Source organism: Staurois parvus, unplaced genomic scaffold (genome assembly GCF_062004578.1).
Source record: "Staurois parvus isolate SC_StPar_1 unplaced genomic scaffold, SC_StPar_1.0 ptg001108l, whole genome shotgun sequence".
NCBI classification, from domain to species: domain Eukaryota; kingdom Metazoa; phylum Chordata; class Amphibia; order Anura; family Ranidae; genus Staurois; species Staurois parvus.
Window position 1 is genome coordinate 760,314 of NW_028318904.1, and position 21,843 is coordinate 782,156.

Below are 21,843 nucleotides of genomic sequence, written 5' to 3' on the forward strand. Positions count from 1 at the left end.
TCAGCTTGTTACCTGTATGAAAGACACCTGGGAGCCAGAAATCCTGCTGAATGATAGGGGATCAAATCCTTCTTTCCCCCATGAACATGCAGATCAGTCATCATTTGTTAGATGCATTTCTGCTGAATTTGTTGTTGTATTCTGTCTCTCAGTGTTACACCGAACATTCCATTGTTAGACCGATCATTTCTGTGTGAGGGGCGAACATTCAGCATCAGCAGGGGAGCAAATACGCATTTCCTTCACTGTATATATATGGAAATATATTGAATATGGCCAAAATTGTAGCATTTCAAATATATCTTTCTTCCATATGGGCAGATATCCTAATCCACCTTGCAACAAGAAGTACTAGGATTGGTCAACAGCAGGCACAGAGGGGTGGAAATGTTGGATCTATGGAAACAATCCCAATGTGCCGAGCTCTGTATTCCTATGTATCAGGCACAAGAAAAACGGAGTACTACGCAATTGTTTACATACTACAGTATATCTGTACATGATTGAAACAAGAAAAATGATTTTAGGTTCAAAAATGCCCCAAGATTGGCCTATCTGCAATGAATGATCCCCATAGTTTGTCTAATATGTGTATTTCCTATTGTCATCAGCTCCATCTAGTGGCCATCATGTGATATTTTCCTAATTGAGGAGTTTCAGGGATATACTGCATTACGGCCACTAGATGGAGCTCAAGATCATAGGCAAACATCATATACAGAATCCGGGGATATCTTGCTGGTCATGCACATGCCTGTAACAATTGTCCAATGAATGTTTAATTAGCAGGCCCCTGACTGTAATATGACAGTGATGGTTGTGTATTGATCGGGGTCCCGATAGGCAGTCATCACAAAGTCCTCCAGGTATGGTGGGTCTCCTGATGATCATCCAAGCTGCTGTAATTGTAGGGATTTCAGGAGGACAATACATTGTCCCGTCTCGTCTCTCTGAGGTTTGTCCTACATGTTGGGCTTTTTGGTACAATAGTATTGTTTATCTCCCAAATCAAATTCCAGTGTCAAATAATTGTCATAATTATTCCACTTCTTCAGTTCAGTCAAGACGAGGTTCCTCTCACAGATCCATCTACTGGAGTCCTCACACCGCACACCATGCAGGTTCCCTCCAACGATCTTCCAACAAGCATCCTTCATCCGTCTAAAGATCAACAAAAAGGAAACCACGTTACACACTTTTATGTGAGTGATTATATTTAAGGCAGGGGTCTCCGAACATTCTAAGCAAGGGGCCGATTTACTGTCCTACAGACTTTAGGAGGGGGGTGGCCAGACCAGAAAATGACCCGGCATCAGTGGGAGTAAACAATGCCCCATCTATGATGTTAGTGAGAGGAATTGTGCCCCATCATTGGTGTCATTGGGCCACATTCTTGGTATCATTGGGATGAACTGTGCCCCATCATTGGTGTCATTGGGCCCCATTCTTGGTATCATTGGGATGAACTGTGCCCCATCATTGGTGTCATTGGGCCACATTCTTGGTATCATTGGGATGAACTGTGCCCCATCATTGGTGTCATTGGGCCACATTCTTGGTATCATTGGGATGAACTGTGCCCCATCATTGGTGTCATTGGGCCCCATTCATAGTATCATTGGGATGAACTGTGTCCCATCATTGGTGTCATTGGGCCCCATTCTTGGTATCATTGGGATGAACTGTGTCCCATCATTGGTGTCATTGGGCCCCATTCTTGGTATCATTGGGATGAACTGTGCCCCATCATTGGTGTCATTGGGCCCCATTCTTAGTATCATTGGGATGAACTGTGTCCCATCATTGGTGTCATTGGGCCCCATTTTTGGTATCATTGGGATGAACTGTGCCCCATCATTGGTGTCATTGGGCCCCATTCTTGGTATCATTGGGATGAACTGTGCCCCATCATTGGTGTCATTGGGCCCCATTCTTGGTATCATTGGGAAGAACTGTGCCCCATCATTGGTGTCATTGTGCCACATTCTTGGTATCATTGGGATGAACTGTGCCCCATCATTGGTGTCATTGGGCCCCATTCTTGGTATCATTGGGATGAACTGTGCCCCATCATTGGTGTTATTGGGCCCCATTCTTGGTATCATTGGGATGAACTGTGCCCCATCATTGGTGTCATTGTGCCACATTCTTGGTATCATTGGGATGAACTGTGCCCCATCATTGGTGTCATTGGGCCCCATTCTTGGTATCATTGGGATGAACTGTGCCCCATCATTGGTGTCATTGGGCCCCATTCTTGGTATCATTGGGATGAACTGTGCCCCATCATTGGTGTCATTGTGCCACATTCTTGGTATCATTGGGATGAACTGTGCCCCATCATTGGTGTCATTGGGCCCCATTCTTGGTATCATTGGGATGAACTGTGCCCCATCATTGGTGTCATTGGGCCCCATTCTTGGTATCATTGGGATGAACTGTGCCCCATCATTGGTGTCATTGGGCCCCATTCTTGGTATCATTGGGATGAACTGTGCCCCATCATTGGTGTCATTGGGCCCCATTCTTAGTATCATTGGGATGAACTGTGCCCCATCATTGGTGTCATTGGGCCCCATTCTTGGTATCATTGGGATGAACTGTGCCCCATCATTGGTGTCATTGGGCCCCATTCTTGGTATCATTAGGATGAACTGTGCCCCATCATTGGTGTCATTGGGCCCCATTCTTAGTATCATTGGGATGAACTGTGCCCCATCATTGGTGTCATTGGGCTCCATTCTTAGTATCATTGGGATGAACTGTGCCCCATCATTGGTGTCATTGGGCCCCATTCTTGGTATCATTGGGATGAACTGTGCCCCATCATTGGTGTCATTGGGCCCCATTCTTGGTATCATTGGGATGAACTGTGCCCCATCATTGGTGTCATTGGGCCCCATTCTTGGTATCATTGGGATGAACTGTGCCCCATCATTGGTGTCATTGGGCCCCATTCTTGGTATCATTGGGATGAACTGTGCCCCATCATTGGTGTCATTGGGCCCCATTCTTGGTATCATTGGGATGAACTGTGCCCCATCATTGGTGTCATTGGGCCCCATTCTTGGTATCATTAGGATGAACTGTGCCCCATCATTGGTGTCATTGGGCCCCATTCTTAGTATCATTGGGATGAACTGTGCCCCATCATTGGTGTCATTGGGCTCCATTCTTAGTATCATTGGGATGAACTGTGCCCCATCATTGGTGTCATTGGGCCCCATTCTTAGTATCATTGGGATGAACTGTGCCCCATCATTGGTGTCATTGGGCCCCATTCTTAGTATCATTGGGATGAACTGTGCCCCATCATTGGTGTCATTGGGCCCCATTCTTAGTATCATTGGGATGAACTGTGCCCCATCATTGGTGTCATTGGGCCACATTCTTGGTATCACCACCAAGTTGGGCAATCATGACATTGGGACCCAGGACAGCCAATGGGAAGTCAACTTCGGGGGCGCCTACTGTATTTCCGAAAATGCATCCACTAGTCCATGGGCCAGTCTCATGCAGACAGATGAAATAAGGAGGGACACAGATGGGTACAATCCATATAAGGGAAGCACTCCGATGGGGACACTTGATGTAAGGGGGCACTCTGATGGGATCTCTGATTGGATACCTGATGTAAGGCGGCACTCTGATAGGGACACCTGATGTAAGGGGGCACTCTTATGGGGACAAATGATGTAAGGGGGCACTCTGATGGGGACACCTGATGTAAGGGGGCACTCTTATGGGGACAAATGATGTAAGGGGGCACTCTGATAGGGACCCTGATGCAAGGGGGCACTCTAATGGGGACCCATGATGCAAGGGGGCACTCTAATAGGGACCCCTGATGCAAGGGGGCACTCTAATAGGGATCCCTGATGTAAGGGGGCACTCTGATGGGGGCACTCTGATGGGGACCCCTGATGCAATCGGGCACTCTGATAGACACCCTGAGGAAGGGGGCAATCTGATAGGGACCCTGATGTAAGGGGGCACTCTGATAGGGACCCTGATGTAAGGGGGCACTCTGTTGGAGACAGTTGATATATGGGGAACTCTGAAGGAGGCACTCATGGGAACACTTGATGTAAGGGGTACTCTGATAGGGACCCCTGATGTAAGGGGTCATTCTGATGGGGGCACTCTGATGGGGACCCCTGATGCAAGCGGGCACTCTGATAGGGACCCTGAGGACGGGAGCACTCTGATAGGGACCCTGATATAAGGGAGCACTCTGATAGGGACCCTGATGTAAGGGGGCACTCTGTTGGAGACAGTTGATATATGGGGAACTCTGAAGGTGGCACTCATGGGAACACCTGATGTAAGGGGTACTCTGATAGGGACCCCTGATGTAAGGGGGCATTCTGATGGGGGCACTCTGATGGGGACCCCTGATGCAAGCGGGCACACTGATAGGGACCCTGAGGAAGGGGGCACTCTGATAGGGACCCTGATGTAAGGGGGCACTCTGATAGGGACCCTGATGTAAGAGGGCACTCTGTTGGAGACAGTTGATATATGGGGAACTCTGAAGGAGGCACTCATGGGAACACCTGATGTAAGGGGTACTCTGATAGGGACCCTGGTGTAAGGGGGCACTCTGTTGGAGACAGTTGATGCAAGGGTGAACTCTGATGGAGGCACTCTCATGGGAAAACCTGATGTAAGGGGGCAAGCTGATGGGAACTCAATGTAAAGGAGGCCTCTGATGAGGACTCCTGATTTAAAGAGGGACTCTGATAGGGACATCTGATATAAGGACGACAGGTTCTGTGTCAGTCTGATACATACTTGTGTTTCCCAGGTCGTGACACCGTGTGACAGGCTCTCAGTGACTCACAGTGTTGTCATTACACCCCCTGACTTTTTTTTTTACTTCCCCCCCCCCAGCAGGACGAACCGCCATCTATATATAGGGCCCGGAGGGACACTCCCACTGATCAGGATGCGTTCCATGGGGGAGGAAGGCGTACCAAAAACAGGACGGGAGGTCGGAACGGACCGCGTGTCTAAATTTCTGGGAAATGACAGTTTCTGGCCTCTTTGCCCTTTTTGTAAACGGAGGGATAGGGACTCTCAGGATCCATACCAGACTCTTATCCCGGATGAGTGTCTGATATATATACAGTGGGGATGGAAAGTTTGGGCACCCCAGCTAAAAATGTGTATTAATGTGCATAAAGAAGCCAAGGAAAGATGGAAAAATCTCCAAAAGGCATCAAATTACAGATTAGACATTCTTATAATATGTCAACAAAAGTTAGATTTTATTTCCATCATTTACACTTTCAAAATAACAGAAAACAAAAAAATGGCGACTGCAAAAGTTTGGGCACCACTGTATGAAGTCTCCGCCCCCCCGGATCAGAAGTCTCCGCCCCCCCGTATCAGAAGTCTCTGCCCCCGGATCAGAAGTCTCCACCCATTGGAAGGTTCAACCTTGGTACAGACACACAAGGCGACACACATGGGGTACAATGGCAATTAAAAGGTTAATCTCCCACATCTTTGGCTTTTTAAATTGCAATTAGTGTCTGTGTATAAATAGTCAGTGAGTGTGTTACTGAGCAGGCTAGATACTGAGCCATGGGGGGATCAGAAAAGAACTGTCAAAAGACCTGCGTAACAAGGGAATGGAACCTTATAAAGATGAAAAAGGATATAAAAAGATATCCAAAGCCTTGAGTATGCCATGGTGGTGGCTCACTGATGTTTTTGGGGTGCGTGAGCTCTAAAAGCACAGGGAATCTTATGAAAATTGATGGCAAGATGAATGCAGCAAGTTATCAGAAAATACTGGCAGACAATTTGCATTTTTCTGTACAAAATCTGCATATGGGGCGCTCTTGGATTTTCCAAGGGTTAGGACAATAATCCTAAGCACACGGCCAAGTTGACCCTCCAGTGGTTACAGCAGAGTCTCCTGACCTTCATATCATCGAGCCACTCTGGGGAGATCTGAGACATGCGGTTCATGCAAGACCTCCTATCACGTACCTGGTGATGGAGGCCAATGGAGAGAGGGCTTCCCTTGCGGCTAAGTTCCAGACTCCCCTGGATATGGGACAGAAGGAGTCAGGCCCAAAGTAGCACGGGTCGCCTGTAGGAGTGCTGGTCAGGAGTACACCCAGGAGCACAGCTGATGCACTGGGATGGTGTCTGCAGACAGGTGGCGCCTGTGAGCGGTATATGCACCGGGATGGTGTCTGCAGACAGGTGGCGCCTGTGAGCGGTATATGCGCCGGGATGGTGTCTGCAGACAGGTGGCGCCTGTGGGCGGTATATGCGCCGGGATGGTGTCTGCAGACAGGTGGCGCCTGTGGGCGGTATATGCAGCGGGATGGTGTCTGCAGACAGGTGGCGCCTGTGAGAGGTATATGCACCGGGATGGTGTCTGCAGACAGGTGGCGCCTGTGAGCGGTATATGCACCGGGATGGTGTCTGCAGACAGGTGGCGCCTGTGGGCGGTATATGCACTGGGATGGTGTCTGCAGACAGGTGGCGCCTGTGGGCGGTATGCAGGCCTTCAGGGAAACAGAGGAACACAGAGTAGCCGGTTCAAAGCCAAGGTCAAGTGCCAGGTGGAGATTGGAGCCGATGTAGTCAGTAGACTAGCCGGGGTCATGCACAGAGGAGCAGGAGAGAATATCCGTTAGCCAAGCCAAGGTCAGGTCAGGAGTCAGGCAGAGAGGACAGGTCCAACAGCAAGCCGGGTCGATAACGGGAAAGCACTAAAGCAAGGAACACAGACAATGGTACTGAGGAGCCAGAGATCAACCAGCAACTTGAGGGAGTGGTGAGCCTCCTTATAAAGGCCGTCTGGCACCAAACTGAGCCAATGCATGTGCAACTATGCACCACTGCGCATGCGTGTTCTGGCTCGTGTCCGTGTGCCAATGCGCATTGGGTCTTCGCCAACCTGCACTTCTGCGGCCACGCAGGTTACTGGCAGGATTGCCAGGTCTCCCAGAACTTGTACTGTGGACAGAACCCTGACACCACTAAAGACTTTGCATGACCTGGACCCGCCATACCAATGGGCAGCTCTACCACCTGCAACAATTTGGGGGCCTCATAGACTACTATTACAGAAGACGGCACGCTGTCATTGGTGCTAAAGGGGGCACTACACAATATTAAGAACTAAGGGGGTGCAGACTATTGAACGGGGGGGGGGGGGGGAAGGGCATTTCATTGGTTTACTTTTTGTCATGTTTTGTTTTCTGATTGGGCCAATCTGTTATCACCTCCAGTTACAGAATGTGAGTCCCAGAAGAAATAAAAGAAATGGGCTTTGCCGGCTCACTCGTGTTTTCTTTAAAAATGGTCCATCTTGTATATTACAGATTCTCCGAGGGGGGGGGGGGGGGGCAACTTTTCAGCACAACTGTATTGGACTTTTATTTGGCGATAAATAGTAATGGATATTGCCTGGATGTTCTTATCATCAAAAGTAAGCTGGTTCAAAAAGTAAAAAAAAACACTATTAAAGTGTGGTGGTATATTTATTGCCATTACTGTGACCCACCATGAAAAAAACATACATTTTCCTACTTGTGTTGTTTGCGGTGATACCAGATAGACTATATTGCCAAAAGTATTGTCCCCGCCCTCCAAATCATGTGATTCATGTGTTCCAATCCCCTCCATATCATTGGATTCAGGTGTTCCAATCCCCTCCCAATCATGTGACTCAGGTGTTCCAATCCCCTCCCAATCATGTGATTCAGGTGTTCCAATCCCCTCCCAATCATGTGACTCAGGTGTTCCAATCCCCTCCCAATCATGTGATTCAGGTGTTCCAATCCCCTCCCAATCATGTGATTCAGGTGTTCCAATCCCCTCCATATCATGTGATTCAGGTGTTCCAATCCCCTCCAAATCATTGGATTCAGGTGTTCCAATCCCCTCCCAATCATGTGATTCAGGTGTTCCAATCCCCTCCCAATCATGTGATTCAGGTGTTCCAATCCCCTCCATATCATGTGATTCAGGTGTTCCAATCCCCTCCAAATCATTGGATTCAGGTGTTCCAATCCCCTCCCAATCATGTGATTCAGGTGTTCCAATCCCCTCCAAATCATGTGATTCAGGTGTTCCAATCCCCTCCATATCATGTGATTCAGGTGTTCCAATCCCCTCCCAATCATGTGATTCAGGTGTTCCAATCCCCTCCATATCATGTGATTCAGGTGTTCCAATCCCCTCCCAATCATGTGATTCAGGTGTTCCAATCCCCTCCATATCATGTGATTCAGGTGTTCCAATCCCCTCCATGGACACAGGTGTATACAATCAAGCCCCTTGGCATGCAGACGGCTTCTACAAACATTGGTGAAAGAATGGGTTGCTCTCAGGAGCTCAGTGACTCCAAGCGTGGTCCTGTGATAGGTGGCCACCTGGGCAATAAGTCCATCCGTGACATTTCCTGGCTACTAAATATTCCACGCTCAACTGTTAGTGGGATTATAACAAAGTGGAAGCCACTGGGAACAACAGCCACTCAGCCACCAAGTGGTAGGCCACGTCACATGACAGGGCGGGGTCAGCGCATGCTGAAGCGCACAGTACGCAGAAGTCACCAACTGTCTGCAGAGTCAATAGCTAAAGACCTCCAAACTTGGTGTGGCCTTCAGATGAGCCCAACAACAGTGCGTAGAGAGCTTCATGGAATGGGTTTCCATGGCCGAGCAGCTGCATCCAAGCCTTCCATCACCAAGTGCAATGCAAAGCGTCGGATGCCGTGGTGTAAAGCACGCCGCCACTGGACTCTAGAGCAGGGGAGACGTGTTCTCTGGAGGGACCAATCACGCTTCTCTCTCTGGCAATCTGATGGACATGTCTGGGTTTGGCGGTTGCCAGGAGAACGGTACTTGCCTGACTGCATTGTGCCAAGTGTAAAGTTTGGTGGAGGGGGGATTATGGTGTGGGGCTGTTTCTCAGGGGTTGGGCTTGGCCCCCTAGTTCCAGTCAAAGGAACTCTCAAGACGACATTTTGGACAATTTCATGCCCCCAACTTTGTGGAAAGAATTTTGTGGGAAGACTCAGGCCACAGGCATATTGGATTCATGTCATGGCCGCAAAAATGGCCGTGTGACTATATTTTGTCAGTGATGTCATACTATCGCCCTTTGTCTACACGGGGGATTCCTGGCCAGTAAATGACTGAGACCTGATGGCATCGCTGGTTGCCAAGGATGCAGCTATATGAAGAACGATCTTTATGCTGGAAAATGCTGGACATCTGCCATGTTGCCGCGATGTCATACTTACGATTCATATCGGCTGGGCCACTTCCACTCTTGTGGATAATTCCATATTAGTGCCTTTCCAACCCAGAATTCTCCTTTCCCCGACAAGAAATCCTAGAAATAATAAACAATCTCTGAATGAAGTCGGGTGGAGTAAGTGCAGCCAACAAACACCTCGTCCTGAACCGTCACAGGAGCCACAACAAATACCCCATCAGTATAATCCAGCCCTGCATAGAGGCAACATGTCACATGTGATAGAACAGAAAATATTGTTTATAATATACAGTCGGGGCTTCTTCTAGAGTCACATCTTGTCTCCACCCCCCCCCCCCACCAATCACCCCCCACCAGACCCCCCCCCACCAGCAACAACAGATTCCTCCAGCAACAATGCACCCCAAAACTAAATACCATCCCAGTGATACCCCCAGCAGCTACAATAGATCTCCCAACAGACAGCAACAATAGAACCTCCCCAACAGTACATCTCTTTTAGCAACAATAGACAACCACACAAATTCTCTCCCCCAGCAGCCAGCAACAATAGATCCTACAGCATCCCTTCCCATTACATATGTACATTCAGTGCTGGAGGTGCGTTCCCCCACACCCCCGCTGAAGAAAAGCCCTGTATACAGTATATGTATATATATATATACACACGCACAGTGCTTTGAAAAAGTCCCCCTCCCCCCTGAAATGTCGCCCATGTTGTCATGTTACAATGTATCCCCCTCCCCCCTGAAACGTCCCCCATGTTGTCATGTTACAATGTATCCCCCTCCCCCCTAAAATGTCCCCCATGTTGTCATGTTACAATGTATTCCCCTCCCCCCTGAAATGTCCCCCATGTTGTCATGTTACAATGTATTCCCCCTCCCCCCTGAAATGTCCCCCATGTTGTCATGTTACAATGTATCCCCCTCCCCCCTGAAATGTCCCCCATGTTGTCATGTTACAATGTATCCCCCCCCCCTGAAATGTCCCCCATGTTGTCATGTTACAATGTATCCCCCCCCGAAATGTCCCCCATGTTGTCATGTTACAATGTATTCCCCTCCCCCCTGAAATGTCCCCCATGTTGTCAAGTTACAATGTATTCCCCTCTTCCCTGAAATGTCCCCCATGTTGTCATGTTACAATGTATTCCCCTCCCCCCTGAAATGTCCCCCATGTTGTCATGTTACAATGTATCCCCCTCCCCCATGTTGTTATGTTACAATGTATTCCCCCCTCCCCCGTGAAATGTCCCCCATGTTGTCATGTTACAATGTATCCCCCTCCCCCTGAAATGTCCCCCATGTTGTCATGTTACAATGTATCCCCCCTCCCCCCTGAAATGTCCCCCATGTTGTCATGTTACAATGTATTCCCCTCCCCCCCATGTCCCCCATGTTGTCATGTTACAATGTATTCCCCCCCCCATGTTGTCATGTTACAATGTATCCCCCCCATGTTGTCATGTTACAATGTATTCCCCTCCCCCCCATGTCCCCCATGTTGTCATGTTACAATGTATCCCCCCCCCCATGTTGTCATGTTACAATGTATTCCCCTCCCCCCATGTCCCCCATGTTGTCATGTTATAATGTATTCCCCCCCCCATGTTGTCATGTTACAATGTATCCCCCCCCATGTTGTCATGTTACAATGTATTCCCCTCCCCCATGTTGTCATGTTACAATGTATCCCCTCCCCCCATGTTGTCATGTTACAATGTATTTATTGGGATTGGATGTGATGGACCGACACAAAGTGGCACATAATTGTGAAGTGGAAGGAAAATGAGAAATGGTTTCCAACATTTGTGACCCATAAATCTGTGAGAAGTGTGGTGACATTTGTATTCGGCCCCCCGGAGTCAATACTTTGTAGGACCCCCTTTGGCTGCCATTCCAGCTGCAAGTCTTTTTGGGGATGTCTCTTTGCACATCTAGAGAGGGACATTTCTGCCCGTTCTTCTTTGCAGAATCCCTCAAGCTCTGTCAGATTGGATGGAGAGCGTCTGGGAACAGCAATTTTCAGGTCTGGCCACAGATTCTCCATTGGATTTGGGTCTGGACTGTGACTGGGCCATTCTAACACATGAAGATGCTTTGATCGGAACCATTCCATTGTAGGTCTGGCTGGATGTTTCGGGTCGTTGTCCTGCTGGAAGGGAAACCTCCGCCCCGGTCTCAAGTCTTCTGCAGACTCTAACAGGTTTTCTTCTAAGATTGCCCTGTATTTGGCTCCATCCATCTTCCCATCAACTCTGACCAGCTTCCCTGTCCCTGCTGAAGAAAAGCATCCCCACCACATGAAGCTGCCACCACCATGTTTCACAGTGGGGATGGTGTGTTCAGGGTGATGGGCAGTGTTAGTTTTCCACCACACATAGCGTTTTGCTTTTAGGCCAAAAAGTCCCATGTTGGTCTCCTCTGACCAGAGCCCCTTCTTCCACATGTTTGCTGTGTCCCCCACATGGCTTCTCACAAACTGCAAACGGGACTTCTTATGGCTTTCCTCCAACAATGGCTTTCTTCTTGTCACTCTTCCATAAAGGCCAGATTTGTGGAGTGACGACTAATAGTTGTCCTGTGGACAGATTCCCCCACCTGAGCTGTGAATCTCTGCAGCTCCTCCACAGTTCCCATGGGTCTCTTGGTTGCTTCTCTGATGAATGCTCTCCTTGCCCGGCCTGTCAGTTTAGGTGGACGGCCATGTCTTGGTAGGTTGGCAGTTGTGCCGTACTCTTTCCATTTTCAGATGATGGATTGAACAGTGCTCCGTGAGACGGTCAAAGCTTGGGAAATTGTTGTATAACCTAACCCTGCTTTATTTGTCTCCACAACTTTTTCCCTGACCTGTCTTGTGTGTTCCTTGGCCTTCATGATGCTGTTTGTTCACTAATGTTCTCTAACAAACCTCTGAGGTCTTCACAGAACAGCTGGATTTATACTGAGATCACATGACACACAGGGGGACTCTATTTACTAATTCGGTGACTTCTGAAGGCAATTGGTTCCACTAGATTTTAGTTAGGGGGATCAGAGTAAAGGGGGCTGAATACAAATGTCACCACACTTTTCACAGATTTATTGGTCACAAATGTTGGAAACCATTTCTCATTTTCCTTCCACTTCACAATTATGTGCCACTTTGTGTCGGTCCATCACATCCAATCCCAATAAATACATTGTAACATGACAACATGGGGGACATTTCCAGAGGAAGGAAGACTTTCTCCAGGCACTATATATATACACAGTTGTGTTCAAAATAATAGCAGTGTGTTGAAAAAAAGTGAATAAAGCTGCAAATCCTTCTAATCCTTTTATTTCCATCCACACAAATGCATTGGGAACACGACACATTCTATTCCAAATCACAACATGAAGAAAAATACATCAAATTTGTGTTGTTCCTCTAAAAATGGAAGAAAAGTGAATATTAGATGGTTCAAAAAAATGGCCGTGTTTGTATTCTTCTTTACAAACTCCAACATTCACTATATAAACTGAGAAATGTTTGAAGATTTTGCTTTCCTTTGAATGACTTCATGAATATTTGGTTGTAGTCGCACTGTTTCTGAGAACTGCTGTACATCTGTGTTGCATGGAGTCCCCCAACTTCTGGCCCCTGTGATCAGGTATTCCAGCCCAGGATGATTGGACCACATTCCACAGTTCTTCTCTATTTCTTGGTTTTGCCTCAGAAACAGCATTTTTGATGTCACCCCACAAGTTTTCTATTGGTTTAAGATCCGGGGATTGGGCTGGCCACTCCATAACGTCAATCTTGTTGGTCTGGAACCAAGATGTTGCACGTTTACTGGTGTGTTTGGGGTCGTTGTCTTGTTGGAACACCCATTTCAAGGGCATTTCCTCTTCAGCATAAGGCAGCATGACCTCTTCAAGTATTCTGATGGATTCAAACTGATCCATGATCCCTGGTATGCGATAAATAGGCCCAACACCGTAGTATGAGAAACATCCCCATATCATGATGCTTGCACCACCATGCTTCACGGTCTTCACAGTGTACTGTGGCTTGAATTCAGTGTTTGGGGGTCGTCTGACAAACTGTCTCTGGCCACTAGACCCAAAAAGAACAATCTTACTTCCATCAGCCCACAAAATGTTGCCCCATTTCTCTTTAGGCCGGTCAATGTGCTCTTTGGCAGATTGTAACCTCTTCAGCACGTCTTTTTCCCAACAGTGGGACTTTGCGGGGGCTTCTTGCAGATAGCTTGGCTTCACATCGGCGTCTTCTAATTGTAACAGTCCTCACAGGGAACGTCACACCTTCTTTCATCTTCCTGGAGCTGATTGTTGGCTGAGTCCTCACAGGGAACGTCACACCTTCTTTCATCTTCCTGGAGCTGATTGTTGGCTGAGTCCGCGCCATTTTGGCTATTCTTCTATCCATTCCAATGGTAGTTTTTCGCTTTCTTCCACGTCTTTCAGGTTTTGGTTGTCATTTTAAAGCATTTGCCATCATTTTAGCTGAGCAGCCGATCATTTTCTGCACTTCTTTATATGTTTTCCCCTCCAATCAACTTTTTAATCAAGGTACGCTGTTCTTCTGAACAATGTCTGGAACCACCCATTTTCCTCAGAATTTCAGAGAGAAATGCACTGTAACCAGCATGTCCAACATTTGCTGCCTTCCTTCCTTAAATAAGGGCAATAATTGCCACCTGTTTTTCAAAGAATGAATGACCTCACTAATAGAACTCCACACGGCTATTATTTTGAACACGCCCCTTTCAATGAGTGATTCAATGACACAGAATCAGCAGCATGCATGTCATGACTGTTGGGTCTGTTGGATTTCTATGACTCTACTACACCTGCTAGGAAATTATTTGCCGCGTAGAAATATCATTTCCACCAAAAACAGTGATTGATCCGGTTAGTGATGTCTGACTGCTAGTATTTTCAACACAGCTGTATATATATATATATTTTTAGTTGGAATTACCTTTAGCTCTTGGTCATTCTGCTGCACAACAATCAGTTGGGAATTTTTGCTTCGACAATCTTCTTCACCAACTTCCCATGTTTTCTTTTCATTGGAAAACCAGAAACATTTCATTCCAAAATGGATCCATCCTTCAGGACACAAGACTGGAACAGAAACCCCGGAAGAGGCAGTTAGTGAGGTTGCTGGGTGGGGATGGGGGGGGGGGGATATCAATAGTAAATCATTCTCTGAGGGGTTTCAATGTATTGTAACTATTCTAGGTATTTGTAGTCCCCACAAAGTGTACATAAAAGTGGAACTTTACTCATAACAACTGATAAAAAAAAAAATATTCTTTAGCAAGAAACATACATTCCATGTGAAGAATTCTGCTTCCAACATGAGCGTGTGCCGTAAATTGTCTCCAGCGTTGCTCCGGATTCATCTTGCCGGAGGCGGCCATTGTGGTGAAGCCCAGAACCCTGAGCAGCAGTTAAAGCGGAATTAACCCCTCGCCCTCCAGAGGCTTCCCCCCCCCCCCCTTCCTGACCAGGCCATTTTTTGCATTCTGACGCTGCGTTACTTTAACTGACAATTGCGCGGTCATGCGACGCTGCACCCAAATTAAATTTATGTCCTTTTTTTCCCACAAATTTAGCTTTTTTTCAGTGGTATTTGATCACCTGTGCATTATTTTTTTTGCAATATAAATAAAAAAAGTCCGACAATTTTGAAGAAAAAACTTTTTGCTATTAAACATATCCAGTAAAAATATTTAAAAAGAGAGCTCAGGATGAGCGGGGGAGGGGGGAGGGAGAGAGCTCAGAGTGGGAGGGGAGGGGTGGCAGAGAGCTCAGGATGGAAGAGGGTTGACAGAGAGCTCAAGATGGGAGGGGGGGGGACAGAGAGCTCAGGATGGATGTGAGGGGGGGATGAAGAGCTCAGGATGGGAGGGGGGGGGGGAGGATGGAGAGCTCAGGAAGGGAGGGGGGAAGATGGAGAGCTCAGGATGGGGGGGGGATGGAGAGCTCAGGATGGGGGGAGGATGGAGAGCTCAGGATGGAGAGCTCAGGATGGGGGGATCAGAGAGCTCACAATGGGAGGGGGGACAGAGATCTCAGGATGTGAGGGGGGGACAGAGAGCTCACAATGGGGGACGGACGGACAGGAAGCACAGGAAGGGAAGGGGGGGACAGGGAGCTCAAAATGGGAGGGGGGATGGAAAGATCAGGGTAGGAAGGGGGGGGCAGAGAGCTCAGGATGAGAGGGGATGGGGCAGAAAGCTCAGGATGAGATGGGGGGACAGAGAGCTCAGGATGGAAGAGAAGGGGGGGGGGGATGGACAGCTCAGGATGGGAGGGGGGATAGAGAGCTCAGGATGGGAGGGGTGGATAGAGAGCTTAGAATGAAAAGGAAGGGAGGGATGGAGAGCTCAGGATGGGAGGGGGGATAGAGAACTCAGGATGGGAGGGGGGGTAGAGAACTCAGAACGGAAGGGGGGACAGAGAGCCCAGGATGGAAGGGGGGGAGAGACAGAGAGCTAAGGATGGGAGGGGGGAGAGAGCTCAGGATGGGAAGGAAGGGGGGAGGGCAGAGAACTCAGGATGGGAGGGAGGGGGAGACAGAGAGCTCAGGATGGAAGGAGGGGATAGAGAGCTCAGGATGGGGGGGAGGAGAGAGAGCTGAGGATGGGAGGGAGGGGGAGGGACAAAAAGCTCAGGATGGGAGGGGGGGGACAGAGAGCTCAGGATGGGAGGGATGGAGGAGGGACAAAAAGCTCAGGATGGGAGGGGGGGGGACAGAGAGCTCAGGATGGGAGGGATGGGGGGCCAGAGAGCTCAGGATGGGAGGGAGAGGGGGGGGGGGCAGAAAGCTTAGGATGGGAGGGAGAGGGGGGGTGCAGAAAGCTTAGGATGGGAGGGAGAGGGGGGGACAGAGAGCTCAGGATGGGAGGGAGAGGGGGGGACAGAGAGCTTAGGATGGGAGGGAGAGGGGGGGACAGAGAGCTCAGGATGGGAGGGAGAGGGGGGGACAGAAAGCTTAGGATGGAAGGAGTGGACATATAGCTCAGGATGGAGGGGCAGGGGGGGTTGGAGAGCTCAGGATTGGAGGGAGGGAAGGGGGGGGGGGCAGGGAACCTTAGCACAGTATGGTGGCCACCTCATCCCTTTCAAGCTGAGCCCACATTAATGACACGGGTTCTGTGAGTAAGGCGGTCATTAGTCTCCCCTAGTGCCTGTCTGCAGTAAGTGAGGCCACACAACCCGTGTCATTAATATGTGTTCGGTTTATAGGGATGAGGTGGCCACGCTTGCACAGACCCGGCCTTCACCTGAAAACATTCTGCCATCTCCCAGGACACTGCAACATCTTTGGATACTCCAGAAAAATTTGCATCAGACTCACTCGCCGGCTCTACTCCACTAGAAAGTACCTCCTGGGCGTCAGCCTAGACCAGGATCTGACCCCGCCCCCACAGGACAAAGAGTTATAGGAGGATTGCTTTGAGCTTCAGCCAATCACCATGATGCAAAACAACCAGCCGGTCCAATTAGAGAAGGATTTCCCACCAGGCTGCGGGATTCTGCCTGTATCTGAGGGACTGAGGGACAGCGTTCAGTTTCCGGGAGGGTCCCGGTGGTTCAGGGACAGTTGGGAGGTATGCTTGGGGGTGCTTGGCTACCCCTCTGGTGCTCAATAGTCAGCGTGGGTCTCAGAAAGGGAACATTGGGCCAGTTTCCTGAAGAGCTTGTCCAATGGACATACTGCAAAGGACTTTGCTCGGTTCTATTGTGTTTGGACTGCCACAGTCTGCCGTAACGGGCTTGTACCTGAGCAGCTCAGCCCTGTAACTACTACTACTGAAGAAGGGACTTGGCCGACTCCTAAACTACTTGTTGTTACAAAGTAGAGGGACGCCTGCGATCTGCTTTCAGCCAGGACTTCAGCAAAGCACAACTAAGAGCTGATCCCTTAGTTGTGCGTTGCTGAAGTCCTGGCTGAAAGCAGAGAGATCAGCTAGAGGTCCACAGTGTGAAGAGTTCTAGTCTTGGAGTATCCTATTACATCCCCCATCCCTATCCCCAGATCTAAAACCCCAAAAACCAACATCCCCTAGACTGGTCATTGGAGACAACCAGCAAAAAAATACTTTGTGCCTGGCTGCGGGGTGAAGCAAGGGGAAACCTGAGCAAAAATACAAACGGCTCCTCCGGGGTGAAGGGGGGGGGGGGTTAGCATTACACACAATTTCATTTTAAATTTTTTTAATTGTACTTTGTATTTGCATATAAAAAAAAAATGTTTTTTTAACGTAAAAAAACCCCTATTTTCTTCAGTTAAAAGAAAAAAGAATGGATAAAAAACAGATGTAAATGGAGAAAAAGAGATGTAAATGGATGAAAAACAGATGTAAATGGACAAAAATGGATGTAAACAGACACAAACGGATGTAAACAGATATAAATGGACAAAAAACAGATGTAAATGCATGAAAACGGATGTAAACAGATGTAAACGGATGAAAATGGATGTAAATGGACAAAACAGATGTAAACGGACACAAACGGATAAAAATGGACAAAAAACGGATGTAAATGGACAAAAACGTCTGTAAACGGATAAAAATTGGACAAAAAAATATGTAAACGGACACAAATGGATGTAAGTGGATGAAAAACGGATGTAAATGGACAAAAATGGATGTGAACGGAAACAAACAGATGAAAAATGGATGTAAACAGAAAACGGATGAAAAACTGATGTACATTGACAAAAATGGATGTAAATGGACACAAACGGATGAAAAATGGATGCAAATGGATGTAAATGGATAAAATGGACAAAAACTGATGTAAACAGATGAAAAGGGATGTAAATAGACAAAAATGGATGTAAACAGACACAAACGGATGTAAACAGATATAAATGGACAAAAAACAGATGTAAATGCATGAAAACGGATGTAAACAGATGTAAACGGATTAAAATGGATGTAAATGGACAAAACAGATGTAAACGGACACAAACGGATAAAAATGGACAAAAAACGGATGTAAATGGACAAAAACGTCTGTAAACGGATAAAAATTGGACAAAAAAAAATGTAAACGGACACAAATGGATGTAAGTGGATGAAAAACGGATGTAAATGGACAAAAATGGATGTGAACGGAAACAAACAGATGAAAAATGGATGTAAACAGAAAACGGATGAAAAACTGATGTACATTGACAAAAATGGATGTAAATGGACACAAACGGATGAAAAATGGATGCAAATGGATGTAAATGGATAAAATGGACAAAAACTGATGTAAACAGATGAAAAGGGATGTAAATAGACAAAAATGGATGTAAATGGACAAAAACGGATGAAAAACAGACAAAAAAAACCAGATGTAGATGGATGAAAAATGGATGTAAACTGATGAAAAACTGATGTGAACCGATCCGTTTTTTCGTGGAAAAAATGTAACTGGACTGCTCAAAAAAAATGGAACGCCCGTGTGAAGGGGCATTAGGGCTCTTTCACACAAATGTTCCGATCCGGTCTGCCTGCCCGTTTTTCAAGCAAACCCGATCGGAAACCTCCATTCTCCTCTATGGAGCAGCAGGTGTAAACGGACATGTATCTATTTACACTCGCTGACATCCAATCTACCAAAAACAGATGGATGGGGTCCAATTCCCCTCCTGTCTGTCGGATCAGATTAGATGAAAACAGACAGGCGGTCCATTTTCATCCGACCGCCCATTGAGGAGAGTGAGCAGGTCTGTGTCTGCTCTGCACAGCAGACCGGACACAGCTGTCATCCGCTTGCTCAGCGGGGATCAACGGAGAGATCTCAGCCGGGATCAATGGAGAGATATCAGCGGGGATCAGCGGAGAGATCTCAGTGGGGATCAGCGGAGAGATCTCAGTGGGCATCAGCAGAGAGATATCAGCGGGGATCAGTGGAGAGATCATAGCGGGGATCAGCGGAGAGATCTCAGTGGGGATCAGCAGAGATATATCAGCGGGGATCAGTGGAGAGATCATAGCGGGGATCAGCGGAGAGATCTCAGCGGGGATCAGCAGAGAGATCTCAGTGGGGATCAGCGGAGAGATCTCAGTGGGGATCAACGGAGAGATATCAGTGGAGAGATCATAGCAGGGATCAGCGGAGAGATCTCAGCGGGGATCAGCAGAGAGGTTTCAGTGGGGATCAGTGGAGAGATCTCAGCGGGGATCAGTGGAGAGATCATAGCGGGGATCAGCGGAGAGATCATAGCGGAGATCAGCGGAGAGATCACAGCGGGGATCAGCGGAGAGATCATAGCAGGGATCAGCGGAGAGATCATAGCGGGGATCAGTGGAGAGATCATAGCGGGGATCAGCGGAGAGATCTCAGCCGGGGTCAGCGGAGAGATATCAGCGGAGAGATCACAGCGGGGATCAGCGGAGAGATCATAGCAGGGATCAGCGGAGAGATCATAGTGGGGATCAACGGAGAGATCATAGCAGGGATCAGCGGAGAGATCTCAGCCGGGGTCAGCGGAGAGATCATAGCGGGGATCAGAGGAGAGATCATAGCGGGGATCAGTGGAGAGATCATAGCGGGGATCAGCGGAGAGATCATAGCGGGGATCAGTGGAGAGATCATAGCGGGGATCAGCGGAGAGATCTCAGCTGGGGTCAGCGGAGAGATCTCAGCGGGGATCAGCGGAGAGATCACAGCGGGGATCAGTGGAGAGATCATAGCAGGGATCAGCGGAGAGATCTCAGCCGGGGTCAGCGGAGAGATCATAGCGGGGATCAGCGGAGAGATCATAGCGGGGATCAGCGGAGAGATCATAGCAGGGATCAGTGGAGAGATCATAGCGGGGATCAGCGGAGAGATCATAGCGGGGATCAGTGGAGAGATCATAGCGGGGATCAGTGGAGAGATCATAGCGGGGATCAGTGGAGAGATCATAGCGGGGATCAGTGGAGAGATCTCAGCCAGGGTCAGCGGAGAGATCTCAGCAGGGATCAGCAGAGAGATCATAGCGGGGATCAGTGGAGAGATCCCACCGCTGAGCAAGTGGCTCCGCTAAACAGGTCCTCCCCGTGTGAAAGAGCCCTAACAAAAAAAAAAACGATGGTCTTTCACCTCTGGGCTGGTTGTAGTAGCATTTCTAAAATATTTTATAATAAATTAAATTAATTATAAAATGAATGAAAAAATAAAATAAATTTTATTCAGTGGAGCATTTTTGTTTCCGTTGTGGCCCACCTCACTATAACCCTTTAGTTGGTTTCTGATTCCCAGGCCACAGAAGTCTTGGTTTCCAGGCACTGCACCAATGATGTCCAACAAGCCTGGAATACCTGTCTGCATTTTAGAACTCCTTCCTGCTCCATCATAAACTCTCCAACCCACATCTTCAACCTCTCCCTCCCCACCTTCCCCTCTCCCTCCCCACCTTCGCCTTTCCCTTCCCACCTTCGCCTTTCCCTTCCCACCTTCCCCTCTCCCTCCCCACCTTCGCCTTTCCCTTCCCACCTTCGCCTTTCCCTTCCCACCTTCCCCTCTCCCTCCCCACCGTCGCCTTTCCCTTCCCACCTTCCCCTCTCCCTCCTCACCTTCCCCTCTCCCTCCCCACCATCGCCTTTCCCTTCCCTGCTCACACATGCACTGGTTACCCCATACCTAAAAATCCCTCGCTGGACCCCACCTGTTGAATAACTTAAGGTCCATCTACTTACTCCTGTTTGCCTTCAAGCTTCTTGAGAGCCTTGTCCATAAACGTGTGAGTTGCCACCTCAGTGACAACAACCTTCTTGATCCTCTACAGCACGGGTGTCAAACTGGCTCTTCAGCTGTTGCCAAACTACAAGTTCCATGAGGCATTGCAAGACTGACAGTTACAAGTATGACTCCCAAAGGCAGGGGCATGATGGGACTTATAGTTTTGCAACAGCTGGAGGGCCACCAGTTTGACACCCCTGCTCTACAGTCTGGCTTCCACCCACAACATTCATCCCAACCAATGGCCACTACTCCGTACTCATCCCAACCAATGGCCACTACTCCGTACTCACCCCAACCAATGGCCACTACTCCGTACTCATCCCAACCAATGGCCACTACTCCGTACTCCTCCCAACCAATGGCCACTACTCCATACTCATCCCAACCAATGGCCAGTAAACTGTACTCATCCCAACCAATGGCCACTACTCCTTACTCATCCCAGCCAATGGCCACTACTCCGTACTCATCCCAACCAATGGCCAGTAAACTGTACTCATCCCAACCAATGGCCACTACTCCTTACTCATCCCAGCCAATGGCCACTACTCCGTACTCATCCCAACCAATGGCCACTACTCCGTACTCATCCCAACCAATGGCCACTACTCCGTACTCATCCCAGCCAATGGCCACTACTCCGTACTCATCCCAACCAATGGCCACTACTCCGTACTCATCCCAACCAATGGCCACTACTCCATACTCATCCCAACCAATGGCCACTGCTCCGTACTCATCCCAACCAATGGCCACTGCTCCGTACTCATCCCAACCAATGGCCACTACTCCGTACTCATCCCAACCAATGGCCACTACTCCGTACTCATCCCAGTCAATGGCCACTACTCCGTACTCATCC

General features: G+C 48.5%; 1 protein-coding gene across 1 annotated transcript in view; it reads right to left on the reverse strand.

Annotated features, from left to right (window-relative positions):
- Window positions 1-454: 454 nt before the first annotated feature.
- The window catches only part of LOC149440239 (C-type lectin domain family 10 member A-like), a 54,023-nt gene continuing 32,634 nt past the window's right edge, over window positions 455-21,843 (reverse strand). Inside the window, exons 5-7 of the mRNA XM_089658878.1 lie at window positions 14,224-14,369; window positions 9,278-9,369; window positions 455-1,161 (exon numbers count right to left, since the gene is read on the reverse strand). Of these exons, the coding sequence (XP_089515004.1) occupies window positions 963-1,161; window positions 9,278-9,369; window positions 14,224-14,369 (437 nt within the window). The 3' untranslated portion in view covers window positions 455-962. The remainder of the gene's footprint in view (window positions 1,162-9,277; window positions 9,370-14,223; window positions 14,370-21,843) is intronic.